Source organism: Chiloscyllium plagiosum, unplaced genomic scaffold, assembly GCF_037043375.1.
Source record: "Chiloscyllium plagiosum isolate Xiang-an unplaced genomic scaffold, Cpla_swu_hap1 HiC_scaffold_24, whole genome shotgun sequence".
Taxonomy (NCBI): Eukaryota; Metazoa; Chordata; class Chondrichthyes; order Orectolobiformes; family Hemiscylliidae; genus Chiloscyllium; species Chiloscyllium plagiosum.
In genome coordinates this window covers 20,207,152-20,224,403 of record NW_028270162.1, presented here as the reverse complement: position 1 = coordinate 20,224,403, position 17,252 = coordinate 20,207,152, and the positions used below count along the sequence as shown (strand labels likewise).

General features: G+C 43.6%; 1 protein-coding gene across 1 annotated transcript; it reads left to right on the top strand.

Moving 5' to 3' along the window:
• The first annotated feature begins 3,217 nt into the window (after window positions 1-3,217).
• Window positions 3,218-16,496, top strand: selenom (selenoprotein M). Its single transcript, XM_087999966.1, has 5 exons — window positions 3,218-3,388; window positions 3,545-3,580; window positions 12,354-12,388; window positions 12,998-13,076; window positions 14,383-16,496. Exons 1-5 carry the CDS (start codon window positions 3,278-3,280, stop codon window positions 14,602-14,604), a joined length of 483 nt encoding a protein of 160 aa, XP_087856092.1. The 5' UTR covers window positions 3,218-3,277; the 3' UTR covers window positions 14,605-16,496.
• The last annotated feature ends 756 nt before the right edge of the window (window positions 16,497-17,252 follow it).

Here is a 17,252-nt window from a genome sequence, read left to right as displayed (position 1 = left end):
CTCTGGACAATTAGGGGTGGGCAATAAATGCTGGCCTAGCCAGTGACATCCTCATACTGTGAATTAATGAAAACAAATTCTGTGATGGTGGCAAATAAATGGGTCATTTTCAATGTTGAAGACAGTGACAATATAGTACTGCAGGGATTTATACTCATGTCCTAACCTCATAACATATATTAATCAGGGAATCAAATGTTGTAATTTCAAAGCTTGGTCCTGTCACAAAACTAGGTGGGAGTGGAAGTGGGAGTGGTGCGGAGGATGAAAAGAGGCTTCAGGGCAATTTAGATAGTTTGAGAGTTTGGAAAAAAAATGGCAGATACAGTATAACACAGATACTTGTGAAATTGTCCACCTTGGTGGAAAATGGAATGACAGAGCATTATTTAAGTCATGATAGAGGTGTCCTTGCACAGCGGTCACCAAAAAGCAGGCATGAGGTGCAGCAAGCAGTTCAGAAGGCAAATGATATGTTGACTTTCATTGTGTGAGGGTTTGAGTACAGGTGCAAGGAGGTCTAATTGCAGCCATACATGGCCTTGGTGAGACCACACTCGGAGTACTGTGTGTAGTTTTGATCTCTTTACCTAAGAAAAGATAAACTTGCTGCTGAGGGACAGCAGCAGCCTGATTCCAGGGAATGGCAGGTTTGTCCTGTGACATTGAGTCAACTGGATCCATACTTACTGGGGATTAGAAGAATGAGAGGGAATTACGTTGAAATGTGAAAAACCCTGCACAGGTCTGGACAAGGCTCCATGGATGCAGGGATGATGTTTACCCGGCAGGGGGTCTGGAACAAGGGGTCATGGACTATGGGGTAGGCCATTTCAGACCAAAATGGGGAGCAATTTCTTCACTTGGTGGGTGGTGATCTGTGGAGTTATCTACCCTAGAAGGCTGTAGAGGCCAAGTCATTGAATGTAATTAAAACATAAATACATTTTCTTGAAGCTAAAGGTTTCAAGGAGTATGATGAGAGAGTGGGAGATTGGCATTAAAATAGAGGATCAGTCACAAACATGGTGAATGGCAGAATGAGCAATGATGGGCCAAATGGTCTACTCCTGCTCCTATGTTTCTATTAGAAGAACTGTAACACTTGCAACAGTAACTCTTCCTAATCTTGCACAGTTACTCCCTGGTGTCCCCCACAGATTTATGTTTGACACTTTACTATTACTCATCCATGTGGACATCACCCAAAAAGCACAGAATCAATTTCTAGCTGTTTAAACTGTCTCCACCTGATACTCAACTCCACCTCAGCACCACTTCTCTCAATCTCTCTACTATATGTTGTCTGATACTGATTCAGTACTGGATGAGCAGAAGTAACCTCCAGTTAATTATTGGAAAGATCAAAGTCATCATCTTCGATCCCCATGACAATTTTCTTTTCTGTAATTACGAACTTCATCTCCCTCCATGGAAGCTATTTAAGCTTAATTAGGTCTGTGTGTGGCCTTGGTGATGTAATTGTTCCTGGGCTGAGCTTTTGACCACACACCACGACTAATACCTATTTCGTTTCCATAACATTATTCAAAGGGCTTTTCAAACAATAGAAGCTTCACAGCTGAGCTTCTTTCTGTCCTGAGCAATGCCCACATTCACACACTTCCAGCAGGAATTTCTGAACACAGGTCCAGAAAAGAAACCTGCCCTCTCATGATTAAATCAGTGGTACTGAGGCCAATGATAGAGTATCCTGTGGGATTCCAGCTGACATCTTTTGACTTGGTACAAACCAATATATGAACATTTTCCACTTTGTATGTCTGCACAACACTTGGCAGTATATAGTTTAGATCAGAGTGGCGCTGGAAAAGCACAGCAGGTCAGGCAGCATCCGAGGAGCAGGAAAATCGATGTTTCGGGCAAAAGCCCTTCATCAGGCATTTGCGCACTGCAAGCTTGAGACTTATTTTTAGCCGTAGGTCATATCTGTGACCTCCACTCCTCCTCTTACGTCCTCCTGTATTGTTACATTTTGCTTTAGTCCTTGCACAAAATGCAATTTCACTACTGAACAGATCTGAACATGCTGCACAGACTGGGCTTCTTTGTTTTTATTTTTCACCCTTCTGCGCTTGCATTGGAACATTGACAGGAATTTCCTGCCCTCTGTTGTCTTGCCCATTCAGCTGTTTTACCCCCTGTGTTGCCTGGGGAGCTGAGAGCATTTACAGGGCCCAGACTGATCCTGCAGCTGAGTTCAGATGCTTCAGTGCAGATCAGATATCTACATAATATATCCCAGCAGCTTGTGCCTTTTTCCCATAGTATCCTAACCAGTATCTCTATCTCAACCAATATTACTATAACAGATTACCTAGTCATTATCACTGTGCATGAATTAGTGTCTGAACTTTCTATATTACAAGGATGCCCTATTGGCTCTAAAGAACTTTGTGATGTTCTGAGGGTGTGAAAAGCACTATATAAATGTAGGTCACTAATAATTACAATTTAAAACATTTAACGATGCAAATTTTAATACTTTTATCCGTTTTCTGAGAGGGACTGACAAATGGTATCCTCCAATTCCCTCTGAGTCTATCCCCTGGGTAGTCACTTTCTCTGGTGCCACTTCCAGGTATCATGCTTCATATTTGGCTTTGACCATTGGGTCAACAGGCAATTCCATTGTATCAAAGCCCAGCTCCAGTCCTTCACTCAGGAAGCACCCGCACTTCCTGGAGAATAGAACAGAACAGGGGAGCAGGAATTGTCACCAAGGTCATTAACCTCTGGATACAGTGACCCACTGGAAGCTCATTCTGTCTGAGGTCACCACTGGGGATCGAGATTGAGAACTTCCAGGTTGGGGTACCTTCATATCTGAGTTCTTGAGAAACCTAGTTTTTATTTGTGTTACTTGTTATTCATCTGAAGGTTAGAAAATGGGACATTTTTCATTGACACAAATTGTTATCATTTTATTTTAGTTTAACTCGGCCTTAGCTTAGCTGTTTTGAGTTGTGCAGATGCACTCCTAGAGTTGGTAGAAGGTGTCCCTTTAGTGACTGCACTCGTTGGCCAATGGATGGGCAGGAACGTCCTGTATCTGACTCCCTGTTACCATCTGGAGATGGCTCCAATCGGGTGGACAGTGCGGCTCTGCAGTTTCAATCTCAGTCTCCGCCTCCAGCCCAGACCTCCACCTCCCCCATGCTCCCTGGTGGAGTCCCTGACGTGGCAAGCACGATTTATAGAGGGCCAGAAAGCGGAGTTGTTCAGTGGGGGCTGGTGCTCACTGGATCTGTGCAACATGTTGCCGCCGCCGGTGCTGCTGACCCTGACCCTGACCCTGACCCAGGCGGTGTCCGGCTACAAACTCAATTTGGAGAAGCCGCCAACACTAGCCCGAGGCAGGGTGGAGGTAAAGCTAGAACAGTAACCCGGGAGATAACGGGAGGATCACCCTCCCATCTCACCTTCCTGCCGGTTACTTCGTTCAAATAGTTTCAGATTCTTTGAGTAGTTGCAGATTTTTTAGTGTTCAATTGACTCTGATTAATTGTTCTCCCTTTTCCAGACCTGCGGCGGGTGACAGTTATCTGTCCTGACAGAGGTAAGGACTTTCCTTGTGCTCGTCTCTCTCCAGTTTTCCATCGAGTAGTCAGTGTTTTTGAAGTGAATAAATGCTTTCTGCCTTCCTTTCCCGTGACAGTGAACTGGGCTTCTTCAGTACAGACACTGCCATAATGAGGGTCTTGGAATGTCAGCTCGAAGCAAGTTCTGGCCACTTCTGTGTCAGAAGAATTTGGCACAATCGCAAGTTTGAGACGGAGTGCATAAATACATTGTGTGTGTGTGTGTGTGTCTGCGTCTGTGTCTGTGCCTGTCTGTGTGTGTGTCTGCGTCTGTGTCTGTGTGTCTGCGTCTGTGTCTGTGTATGTGTGCTTCTGTGTCTGTGTGTGTCTGTGAGTGTGTCTGTGTGTTTGTGTCTGTGAGTATGTCTGTGTGTGTGTGCCTGTGTCTGTGTGTGTGTCTGTGTGTGTGTCTGTGAGTGTGCGTTTGAGGGGAATGCTACATTTTGAAAAGTCTTAGTTGCTTTGGTTGGGAACAGCAAACGCGAAAACACTGAGAGAAACAATACAAATGCTGTCTGATCAGGCAAGGTTTTGAAGTAGAATATGAATAGAATAGAAATAGGTGTTGAAACCCCAGAGAAAGGTTGTGTGGATAATAAGGCAAAGGGATATGGTGGCACAGTGGTTAGCACTGCTGCCTCACAGCGCCCGAGACCCGGGTTCAATTCCTGCCTCAGGCGACTGACTGTGTGGACTTTGCACATTCTCCCCGTGTCTGCGTGGGTTTCCTCCGGGTGCTCCGGTTCCCTCCCACAGTCCAAAGATGTGCAGGCCAAGTGAATTGGCCATGCTAAATTGCCCGTAGTGTTAGGTAAGGGGTAAATGTAGGGGTATGGGTGGGTTGCGCTTCGGCGGGTCGGTGTGGACTTGTTGGGTCGTAAGGGCCTGTTTCCACACTGTAAGTAATCTAATCTAATCTTAATTTAAACTCCAGAAGTGTACACATTACCCTAGGCAGTTAATGATAGGTCTCTGGATAGTGTTGTCTAACAGAGAGACTTAGAGGTTCAGGTGCATAGTTCTTTAAAAGTTGTGTGACAGGTAGACAAAGTGGTTAAGAAGGCATTTAGCACACTAGCCTTCATTGCTCAGACCATTAAGCATAGGAGTTGGAATGCCATGTTGAGATTGTGCAGGACATTGGTGAGGCCACTTTTGGAATACTGTGTACAGTTCTGGTGGCACTGTTATAGGAAGGACATTATTAAGCTGGAGAAGGTTCAGAGGAGATTTATCGGGATGTTGCCAGGATTGGAGGGTTTGAGTTATAAGGAGTGGCTGGATAGGCTGGGACTTCTTTCACTGGACAAACGTGAGGACTGCAGATGCTGGAGATCAGAGTCAAGATTAGAGTGGTGCTGGAAAAGCACAGCAGGTCAGGCATCATCCGAGGAGTAGGAATATCAATGTTTCGGGCAGGAGCCCTTCATCAGTTTGGAGGTTGAGGGGTGACCTTGTAGAGGTTTGTAAAATCATGAGGGGAATAGAATTACGTAAACAGCAAAAGTCTTTCCAATTAGGGGGCATACTTTTAAGGTGAGAGGAGAAAGATTGAAAAGAGACCTGAGGGGCAACTTTTTCACACAGTAGGTTAATATGTGGAATGAACAGTCTGAGGAAGTGGTAAATGCAGGTACAGTTACAAGATTAAAAAGACATTTGGACAGTTACAAAAATAGGAAAGGTTTAGAGGGATATGAGCCTAATGCAGGCAGGTGGGACTAGTTTAGTTTGGGAAACTTGGTCAGCGTGGATAGTTGAACTGAAGGGTCTGTTTCCATGCTGTATGACTCTAAGACTCTATAAGTTCTATCAATCGATTCTCCATATTCACCTATTGTGAAGTAAAGTAGCTTCTGAACTTGTAATGAACTTTATTCAGTTGACCGTTGGCTAGAACACTCCTGCAAAATCAGTCCATCAGCCAAAGGCACACAGGCTGGTCCAGTTAACAAGAGGTTAGTTACTAATTTTCATCAGGGAGAAAGTGAGGACTGCAGATGCTGGCGATCAGAGTCGAGAATGTGGTGCTGGAAACGTACAGCAGGTCAGGCAGCATCCAAGGAACCAGAGAAACAACGTTTCGGGCGTAAGCCTTCTTGATGAAGGGCTTATGCCTGGCATGTTGATTCTCCTGCTCCTTGGATGCTGCCTGACCTGCTGTGCTTTTCTAGCACCACACTGTCAGCCACTGGTTTTCATCAACCTGATTAGACATGCCAGGAGTAAATGGCACATGAGCACAAGCCTCCTCGCTCAGAGATAGAGATACTACCAATGTGCCACAAAAACCTTAGCTTCTGTTTTCGATATTTTCCAAATCAGCTTTGATAAGAGCTGTTATGAGACACAGCTCTGGAGCAAGTGGCTTTGGAACCTGGGCCTCCCAGGTCAGAAACGGGACACTACCACAGCTCCACAAGAGCTCCAGGTTAATTACAGTAAAACCACTAGGTTAGTGTTGTTCAGATAGTGATCGGCCGAGCGAGAAAACTCCAGGGCCTGGGAGGGGGTGGGGTGTAGATGGGGTTGGGGGCATGGAGACAGTGCCCAGTCCTAGGGAGACAGGAGGCTGCGGACAATGCTTATATTTCAGATAGGCAAGTTGGTCAGTGAATGTTGCTGGTCTGACAAGTAGCAGGAAGCACCAGCTTCACCAGTACCCTGTATCTTGACTGCCTCATTGTCCTTTGTGTGAGGGAATGTTGGCAGCAGCTGTTTCTCAGCAGCCTGTCCTCACCCCCACCCTCACACCTTGTCCCCAATGAAGTGCAGGGTTCCTGTGCAGGATCAGCTTCTCTGTATTGAATCCCCAATTCACTGGAATTAATCCCCGGGCTGTTTTTTTTTGTGCTTTTAAACCTGCCTCTGACACTCCTCCCAGCTCCATATGCCTGGCTTGTTTCTATGGCAACAGGTGGCATTTGGATAGCACGGGTTAGTCAGTGGTGGAAAGCAGAGGCCTGGGCTGGAGGCTGCCGCTGTGGGACATTAATGGAATTTGAGACTACCTTGAAGGGCCACCCAGTCGCTGGAGAAAAGAAGATGGTAAATTGAGTACTAGACTTGTAGCCACTATTGAGAGCTTAGCAGCGGATGTTCTGCTGCTCACGTTCTTCTCCATCCTTGTCCGCTGGCTGTGTCACCAACTCAATCCACCGGATGACCAATGACAACTTAATTTGGTACAGAATCGTCTGTAGGTATTTCCAATGTGAGGGAAAGGGCTGGAAGCCCACGGCTGCGGACTTAGTGACAGAGGAGTTGAACAGAATTTCAAATAAGGACCATTCAGCAGGCTTTTGGAAAAAGAATACACATGCCAAGGTGCAGGTTTGAACACAAGAGAAGGGCGGCACTAGTTGGAACCGTTATTCAATGATTGACGTTGAAGCTTGAAGATTCTATGAAAGCTCTTGAAATGGCATGGCAGATTGCTCTTGAAATGGGCAAAGAACATGTCAAGGTGACGAATGAAGCCTGTCAGAGGAAACGGCCTAGTGCCTCATTTCTCTGGCCTTTCCCAACCCTCCTTCCTGATTGGAGTGTCGTCCCTGGGCTGGGCCCCACACAGGAGTTATTTCAGGTTCTATGTTCCTATGTTGTTTCCTGATCTCTGTCTTCCCTCAGTGTTGGGTGTTTGTGGGAAAGGGAATGCTGAGACCTGGAGATGCTGCTCAATGTTGGGATATACACTCTGGCCCTTCTCCTCTTCCCTTCCAAAGTGAACCATCCACATAGTGGATTGCACGTGGAGGAATGCACAGACTGAAAGACTCCGCCAAGGTCAGTTTGGAATTTGCACCACAGGAGGACACCAGGTCAATGCTATTAAATCTAACTTCTCAACTTGTCTTGTTTCCCTAAGAGTTGGGGCCTGATCTGTCTTTCTCCCTAATTCTGCTTCTGAAGCAAAAGGCATTTTATTAATTAACAGTGCTGTTGGCATGCTTTAATGGTCATTTTTATTTATGACTCATTTAAAATGATCAATTTATTGGTTTGGCATTTTTTTTGGCTCAGCAAATCACACTTTTTACGTCTTAACTTTTTTTATTGAAATTTATGTTTCATGTTGTGCCAAACCAGGTCTAAGGCAGCTGCTGCTGGGTTTCTTGCTGAAGAAGTTGAGACACTCACAGGGAGTCTGACTGCTGTTTGGAGAGCAGGCAAAAGGGGTATTTCACTGCAGTCACAACATGAAGTGTTGGAAATGCTCAGCATCTCTTATGACATCTGTGCAGAGAGAATCAGTGGTCTTTTATACTGGGGAAATAGGAGATGCATTTTACCTGATCAGCTCAGTAAGTCGTGTAACTCAGGTTGGGAAAACGTTAAACTAAACAGTGTGGGTAGTGGTGGTGGTGTTGAGGTTGGGGGTGGAAAGGAGCGGGGTGGGGGGATCCTGTGGGAAGAGATGTAGTAATGCAGAGGGAAAACGGTAAGAGAGAAAGGTAGTATTAAACTGAAATAATGATAGTGTTAGGGGTTAGAAAGAGACAGAGAGTACAAACTTAAACATAAATTTCAATAATAACAATTAAGAGTAAAAAAAGTGATAAAAAACAATGCCAAAGCAATAAACTGATCATTTAAAAATGAGTCATAAATAGAAATGACCTTTAAGAAATGCCGACAGCACTGTTAAGCACACCAGCAGATAAGTATGCAGTTTGTAAAAATGGTAGAAAGACAAGAGTTAAATGCTCTCCATCTGAATGTGTCAGCATTTGTTCCAAAATGAGAGAAGTAACCAGTAATATAAAAACAGAGACAAAACTATGTATTACTGGAAAAGCTCAGCAGGTCGAGCAGCAGAGAAATCGGAGTTAACATTTTGGGTTGAGTGACCCTTCCTCAGAACCTCCTCAGTTTTCTGTTTTTGTCTCTGATATACAGTATCCACAGTTTGTTTGGTTTTTATATAGTACAAAAATAGTTCTTACAAGCATTTAAATAAGAGAAGAGTGACGAAAACTAGTGATGGTCCTCGAAAGTGAATTTGGGGAATTAATGATGGGAAACAAAGCATGACAGATATTAACGAGGTACTTTATGTCTGTCTTTGTCATAGAAGACTTAGAAAACTGTTTTGGATCACACGGTGTATCCAAGTGGTTCTTTACAGATTCGGTTAAATGTAGTTAAGATTCAACCATAGCAATTTGCTTAAATATGAACATTCGATTTGATTCAATTCCCTACAGTGTGGAAACAGGCCCTTCGGTCCAACTAGTCCACACCGACCCTCCGAAGAGTAACCCACCCAAACTCATTCCCCATATTTACCCCTGACTAATGCACCTAACTCTATGGGCAATTTAGCATGGCCAATTCACCTAACCTGCACATCTTTGGTCTGTGGGAGGAAACCGGAGCACCTGGAGGAAACCCACGCAGACAGTGGGAGAATGTGCAAACTCCACACAGACAGTCGCCTGAGGCTGGAATCAAACCCAGATCCTTGGTGCTGTGAGGCAGCAGTGTTAACCAATGAACCAGCATGCCACACACAACCTTTATTGAGTAATGATAAAAGATGGAAAAGGAAAGAAAAATAAAAGACTGAATTGTGAACATCTATTAAGTAATTACAAAAAGGAAAAGAAAGCAATGAGCCTCATGCCCTCTTGCCTGTCAGGGGCTCCTCGATCAATGGCTGGTCCTGGAGGCCCAGGTTTGTTCCTATTTGTGATCCCAGTCTGAGGTGAAGTTCAATGACTTGGAACAAAACTCTGTCTCTCTTATACAGTGTAATAAACTGCCAGCACAGAAAAACAGCACAGAACAGCCACTTTGATAATGCTGTCTGAGACACGTGCAGGAATGTTCATAGGACTCATTCAAGGTTATGCTGCTGTCAAATATCATCAACAATGTTAGCCCTTAAGTCCATCCTTTACAAAAACTTCCCAAAGATATTTGGAAATGAAGAGGTGACTGGGAAGCAAGAATTTAGCACAATCACCATCACTTTGTCCTAAAGGGTGACAAATAATCAAAGCCAGGTGGCCTGCACCCCAGTCTCTCTAGAATTCTGCAAGATTCCCAGTGGATAGGAAATGACAAATACAATGTTTATCAAGAAAGAAAGGGGTCAGAGCATGAAATTAGAGTCCAGTTAGACTTACAGGGAAACTTCCAAATCCATTATCAAGCAGGTTATAGCAGATACTGAGTAAATCATATCATGATCCGATAGACTCAACAAAACTTTAAGCAAGGGAAGGCATGCTCAACTATTTTATTAGGATTTCTTTTGTGGATGTAATGTACAAGATGGATAAGGGGGAATCTAGGTTTGGTGTACTCTGATTTCTGAAACGTGTTCAACAAGGTGTTACATCAAAGGTTACTACACAACATGATGTGGGGATTCACATATTAACTTGGTAAAGGATTGGTGGCTGAGCAGGAAGCTATAATTAGTTGAGTGCCACAGAGATCAGTGTTGGATCTTCAACTATTTACAATCTACATCAGTGATTTAAATCAATTGGTTATCGAACGATGGCAGCAAATTTCATCGATAACAACAAAATAGGTAGTGAAGTAAGTTGTCAAGATGGGATGGAGAGTCCAGAGAAGAATATACACAGAATAAGTGAGTAAGATTAACATAGTCTCACTCTCTCTTAGAGACTGATGCCTGGTAGTACATTAACCTGAGGGTTAGTATATATTGAGAAGTTGCCAAGTTGAGAATGCCCTGCTTATGCCACGCTCCTTCCTGTCCATTAACCAATCATCTATCCTTGTTATTTTATTACTCCAGTCAGTCCTTAGCTTGCCCATGTACCTTATTGAACAGATATATTACATCTACTGGTTTCCCTTTTTCTAACTTACTAGTTACATCTTCAAAATACTCCAATAAATTAGTCAAAGAGGATTTTCCTTTGGTAAAGTAAATTATCTCATTTGGTTGCCTTGGACTGTAAGTAGATTAAAGTCACCCATGATGATCACATTGCCTTCCTGTGAAACTCCAATAATTTATCATTTAAGTCTCTGTCAAACATGATAACCACTGTTAAGAGGTCAACTCTCAATGTTTTTTATGATGTTTGTGATTTTTAAACACCACTGTATTGTGATCTTCTGAGGCTAGATTCTTTCACCCTGATATTCTTCCTTTACTGTCAGGACCATCCCTCCTCCTTTACTATTCTGTCGGTCTTTCTGAAAGATGTGTTCTCTGGGATATTTATTTCCAAATTTGAGCACCCTGGAGGAAGATCTCTGGAATGGTGATAGGCTCTAAATCTTTTATGTCTATTTTTGCCACTAGTTCATCAGTCTTATTCTGGATGTTTCATACATTTAAATAAAGAACCTTTAACTTTGTTTACCTCCATTTCTAGTAATGACCTTATTTACTGACATGCAATTGTTTTGTTAAACTCTCTATCCTTTCCTATTCATGTGCGTGTCTTTATCCACATCACAATGTTGTTTCAAAGCTTCTAAACTTTCCCCTCGGATTTCTAAATCTACCCTCGCCCAAACCACTCACCCCCCCACCTTCCCATTAATTAAAAGTGTGGTCCATAGCCCTAATTGTGTGTTTCATCAGCACGTGGATCCTAATTCCAACTAAATCATACTTACTTAGGTGCTGATATGGTGCCCCGTGAGTTAAAATCCTAAACCACTCTTTGAGCCATGTTTTCTGCTTAAACCTGTGCCAACTGCCACATGGCTGAGGTAAGAATCCAGAGATGGTTGCCTTTGATCTGCATTTTAATTTGTACCCTAACCTCTCCACGTCCCACAGGTAAAACTAGGAATTAGGTTTTGCTGTGTCGATTCTCACATGGATCTCAATAACTGGATTTTTCCCATTTATCCTTCTCTAACTGGGAGATCTCCTTAACCCTGGCACGAGGTATGCAATACACCTTCAGAGTTCTGTCAAGACTGTAGAAAACAGTATCTGTTGGCCTGTCTATGTCAACCTCTTTCACTACTATGTTCTTCTTTGCTTTCATCACTTGAAAAGCCTTCTTCATGTTGGAGTCATGGTCAGTCATCTTATCCAAATTGTAATCCTTTTTCTCATCTACAAAGGGAGCAAGCCTATTGGACAGGATCAGGAGCTGTGACTCCTCTGTCACTACCTGCTGGTTCAGTATGTCTGCCTGACCTGCATCATGCCATCCTCTCTCTACCTGTTGACCAGTTCTAACATTCTGTCTCACCTACAGGGTGTGACTGCCTCCTGGAGCAAAACGTCCCGGTAACTTTTCCTTCTCCCAAATACCACAATTTCTGCAACTCAGACTCCAGGTGCCAGTGGCATTTTCAGATTGTCTGAGCTAGGGCTCTAACCATTGTTTTCACATTCCATTGAAGGTTCAGAAGTTTTGGGTAGCATCAACTATAAGTATCTATACAGTCAATATTTTGATTTTTTTTAAAAATTGCATCTTAATTTGGAGATGTCAAGTATGGGAGCTTCAAGCTGGAATGTGATGCCTCCTGTAGTCGGATAGCCAACACTCACTGTCCATACTCCAAGATGAAGAATCTCTGGCAAGAAGTGCTGATAGCCCATGGAACTTCACAATACCTTCAGAAAGGACAGGGAGAAAATAGAATAATTTCTGAATGTTCTTGTGAAAGGCAGTTGTTAGAAAATAACACGCACTCGGGTGGTTTGTATTACGTGACCTTGTTTATGTTGGGTAAGGTAATTTCATCTTGGCACAGGCTAACAGTTTCTTTTCATTTTGCTTCTCTGATTTACAGGTGAAGGCTTTTGTTGAGGAGGACTTACCTCTTTAGTATCCTTTTGAGAATCTGGGCATACATATCAGGTTCATAACAGGAAGGTTGGATTGATTGGCTCTATGCTGGTGCTATATTGGGTTTCAGGGAGAGTGTGCTAGCCTTTAACTCACAGCTCTGTTCCCCACCTCCTCATGTCTATCACCAATACCCACAAGCTGTTGGAACCAGCTGGCTCTGGTGAGTTCTGAGCTATACCTCTATAAGGTCAACTCATCCTCTGACTCCAGAGAAAGACAAAGCATGGATTTAAGGGAAAGTTTTTCCTTAGTTGAAGAAGGGCTGTGACAATTGTCACATCCTCATCACTGCCAAAACTGAGATTAAGTAATTCCATATAGACTAGAGATGTACATCTGCCCGCTGTTTGGCTGCTGAGGTAGAAAGACAAGATAATGATGGTTAGGAACAAAAAACAACCCCCTACCCAGACCCAGCAAAGAAAGAAAGTGGGGGTGGGGTGGGTGGGGCAGGGGGGTTGGTTGGAATCTACCTGCAGGCTGGGGTTTGGCTACAAACTGATGTGTGTCTGCTGCACCTCCCGAGTTACTTCACCCGTTTCTGTGACCCTTCTGAGTTAATGCTTTCCTGACCTGCTGCTGAAGTCACAACCTGGTGCTGAAATATATTCCAGGAGCAACTCCTGAACTGCTCCTCTTGAACTACAATTTTGAAGAACTGAATGTAAGATCATTTTAATATTTGACATTGTAATTCTTTTATGTGACAGAGATGTGAGAATGAAAGAACACTCAAAGCATTGACACTAGTGTTAGATAAAAGGAAGTGTCTATTAATTTTGCCCAATAATCTGTCACAGCCATCAATCAAAATCAAGAACCGCCAGACCCCATTTCCTATCTTTTGGTGTCTAGGGTAAACTTTCTGATTTACAATGAGATCGCAGACAAACCTGGGTCCTCCACCTTGTCCATGTAACTATGTGTCTCCCTGGACCAAATAAGGTAATGGAGTGGGTAATCCAGTGGGAAGTCAAACTTGTTACTGGTTGAGCAAAGCTAATGTGCTGAAGGATATTAGGGAGAAGGATTGTGATCATGATTCTGTGGGAGGGGAGAAGAAAGGGAGAGGGAGAGCTGCCCTTTGAAGTTGAAGAATTTCCCAGTGGGGAGGAGAATGAAATCAGGAGCAGCAAGGGGCAAATATTCCTGTCGACTCTACTCCGGGTATGAGTGATATTTCTTGACCAGCTTCTAAATTCACAACCTGGCATTGACTTACTTCCCAGGAGTGGATCCTGAGCTCATCCTTCTGAACTACGCATACCAGGAACTAGCTGTAAGACAGTTTTTTTCTTTATAGTTCCCTTTGCACTCATTTCAATGAGTGACAGCATGTGCATGCTGGTGCATGAAATAAAGTTTGACTTTTGCAACCTGCTCCAACATATTGTACACGCCTGGGCTATAAGGTGACTTTTAATCAACCTATTGGACAAGTTATAGATAAGTGGGTCTTGAACTCAGACCTCCTGGTCCAGAGATATGGTCATTGCCAATGAACCACAACATTCTAAACCGGTAGAAGAACTTGGGTTAAGTGGGAAGGAAAGCCTTTTATACTCTGTTTAAGGCAGAAACAAAACCTCATAAGAGAAGCCTGTACTAAATCATTGAGATTGACAAGTTAATGTCAATTAGGGCCATGTCTGTGTTGTGGGCTCACTTGCAAATTTACTGATGCTACTCAAACCTGTTTCACATGGGATTGAGAAATCCAACACGTATGAATATTACTACATAATATATAGCAATAGACCATTATGATTAAACCCAAACCTTAAAGGTGAAAGTGCACTGTATCATTCTGAATCAAATCACTTTTTTAAAAATGTATTTTATTTTGTAAGATTTCTAAGGCACATTTTCATGTTGTTACCCATTGCCTTTGAAGCTTATTCTCTTATATTACAACTTTGTCAAACCTCATTTGACTTACTATTCAATTCTTTCATTTCTTGCCTCCCCAGCGAGTGGACCTTATGCCGATGACCAGGAAAGAGATCAATGAATTACTGTTGAAACTAGGATTTTACAAAAAGGAAAGTCCGGATGCCCAAGTGCCAATTGAGTTCTACTATGCCCCAATGGTGGGTAAACCCATTAGACAATTTGACACACAACGAGGGAATCCTGCTAAAGCTGAGTCTGAGGACTTCGCAGAATCAAACGAGTTGAAGCAGGATCTATAGAAATGGAAAGATGATAACTCACAACTGGATTGAAAATGTGATGGCTTTGGTTTAAAACCTGGACATCCCAGTAATCACATGCTGCTCATTTAACCATCAACCTGTTTATTATTAACATTGTCATTTCTTTCGGTTTAATTCTCTGCTAACTGTGGGGGAAAACACCATTGACGGACAAGTGCAAAAATACACAGGGGCTATCGGCAAGCGAGGGTGGGGAGTATGGGAAATAACTGGAATCCATCTGTCCAGTGGGTCCATTGTATGTTCTACATCTGAAGCTTATTGGGTTACTTTATGCCCAAATGTCGCAAATTGTTGCCCAGCCTCTTGGATGAAGTTTATCGGAAAGTGAATGGTGTTGATGGTAAACAGGTTGGTCCAGCTAGAGCAGGTCGGATTAATGAACTGAGGTCAACTGATATCAATGGCATCAGCACAAGACAGAGTGGATTCATCTAAAGAGATCCAGATGAAGACTCCATGCACCACATGGTCGAGTCTTGGGCCCAGTTATTAATGGCATAAAAACACCAAGTAGGTTCACTCGACTGGTAAGTGTGTAGCTCAGTGCGATTCAGACCAGCAGGGTGTCAGGATCCACCCTTGGTCTGTGCTGAGCTCACTGACACCAGTGAGAGGGCTAGAGCTGTTACAACTGGCCTCAGTATCTCTGCTTCAGTTTGCCCTCCTGCTGCGGAGCACTGTTCTGGGATATCTTCATATCGATGTGTCCAGTCAGGAACAGAGAGGGTCAGATTGTGATACCACGCTTGTTTGAATAGCCAGCAGACACTCAGTGACTTATCTTATATGAAGAAAGGCTACTTGGCTGATGGTGGGGTGAGACACCCTGGGAAAGGATGGGGAGAAAACTTCATTTGAAAATCAAAACCTGGATATCCTAATAAAGAGTGTGTATGTTAGACCCTCACAGTAATGTGAAGACTTACTTTAATTTTTGTGAGGGTGTTTGATCATATTTTCACCTTTTCGGTTCAAGCATCTACCTGGCTGAATGCCGACTGCTGATTCTCAGTGTCCAGTCAGCAGAGGGTGCTGGTGAATAATTTTTATTCATTATGAAATATATATTTGTTCCTCATGGCCTCTTTCTGTCCATTTACAGCCCTTTCTACTGGGAGTACGATACATTTAAAAATCAGAGCATCTCCAGCCCCTGTAAATCTAGTGGAGATGTGTTTACTGTAACTCCATGGCCAATGAAGGCTGTGGGGGAGATACTGACAAGGAGAGGATGACCTTACTAGCCACCTCTGTCTACCTTCCCTCCACTCCACCACAGGCAGAGTTCAAAAGCAGCTTGTGTCTTCACCCTGACTCTCTCTCTGGATTTTGAAATTTCTTTAAGCAAGAGGGAAATGATAAAACAAAGGGTTGATTTATCAAATTTAGCTGCTAGCCTCTCGGCGAAAGGTAATGTACAAACTGACCGTGCTGCATATACTGTCAGCTGACCTCGAGTTCTGCCTTTTCCAACAATCCGGCTACATGAATCCATCATTTTGGATTTAGGGAGAAAATGAGCACATTGAGCAAACAGTTGTGCATTTTTATAAATGAAATATTTTGGAATGAATTATAACATTTTCACATCTTTAGAGTTCACTCTGAAACGACCCTGACCAAGAAAACAACAGCAGACACCCAGTGTCTCCAGCTGGCTGGGTGCTTTTTGCATGTGAGCACCTCAGGCCTTGTCCAGGAATGTACATGAAGCACTCAGCTGAAAGGTGACCCAGGCTGAGAGCAGAGGCACAGCATTCCTGAAGGCACAGAGGATTCCATGCTGGAAGAACCCACCAGTCTCAACAAACATTTGATGTTATTTTTGTCTGTTGGATAACAATAAAATTCGGCAGGTAACAATACATCAGTAGTCTGTCTGAATCCATTTGGTGTGGATGGAAGTCTTTGCTTCATAATTGCTCTGTGAGTTTTTATGAGGGGAACATAGTAGTCGGTGCCCCCCACCCCCACGGGGGGTTACTTTCCAAGAGTTACCATGGAAGCCTGAAACCACAGATAGGTGCGAAACCCATTCATTTCAATGGGAAATGTACCTTCCCAGCAGTCCCCTGGTCCCTGGTTCTGGAAGGTTCCCTGTAATATGTTCAGGCCGTGGGTAACTGAAACCACGGAAAACGATTCTGCAGATAGTGGGGGGAGTCACCCTGTATACTCATAGAACATAGAAAATACTGCACAGACAGACCCTTCAGCCCATGATGTTGTGCCGAGGATTATTCCTAATTAGATTAGATTAGATTACTTACAATGTGGAAACAGGCCCTTCGGACCAACAAGTCCACACCGACCCGCCGAAGCGTATACCACCCAGACCCATACTCCTACAGTTACCCCTTCACCTAACACTACGGGCAATTTAGCATGGCCAATTCACCTAACCAGCACATTTTTGGATTGTGGGAGGAAACCTGAGCACCCGGAGGAAACCCACGCAGACACGGGGAGAATGTGCAAACTCCACACAGAGTCGCCTGAGGCGGGAGTTGAACCCGGGTCTCTGGCGCTGTGAGGCAGCAGTGCTAACCACTGTGCCACCATGCCGCCCACAAATCTAAAATAAAATAACCTACCTATGTACCCCTTAATTCACTGCTGTC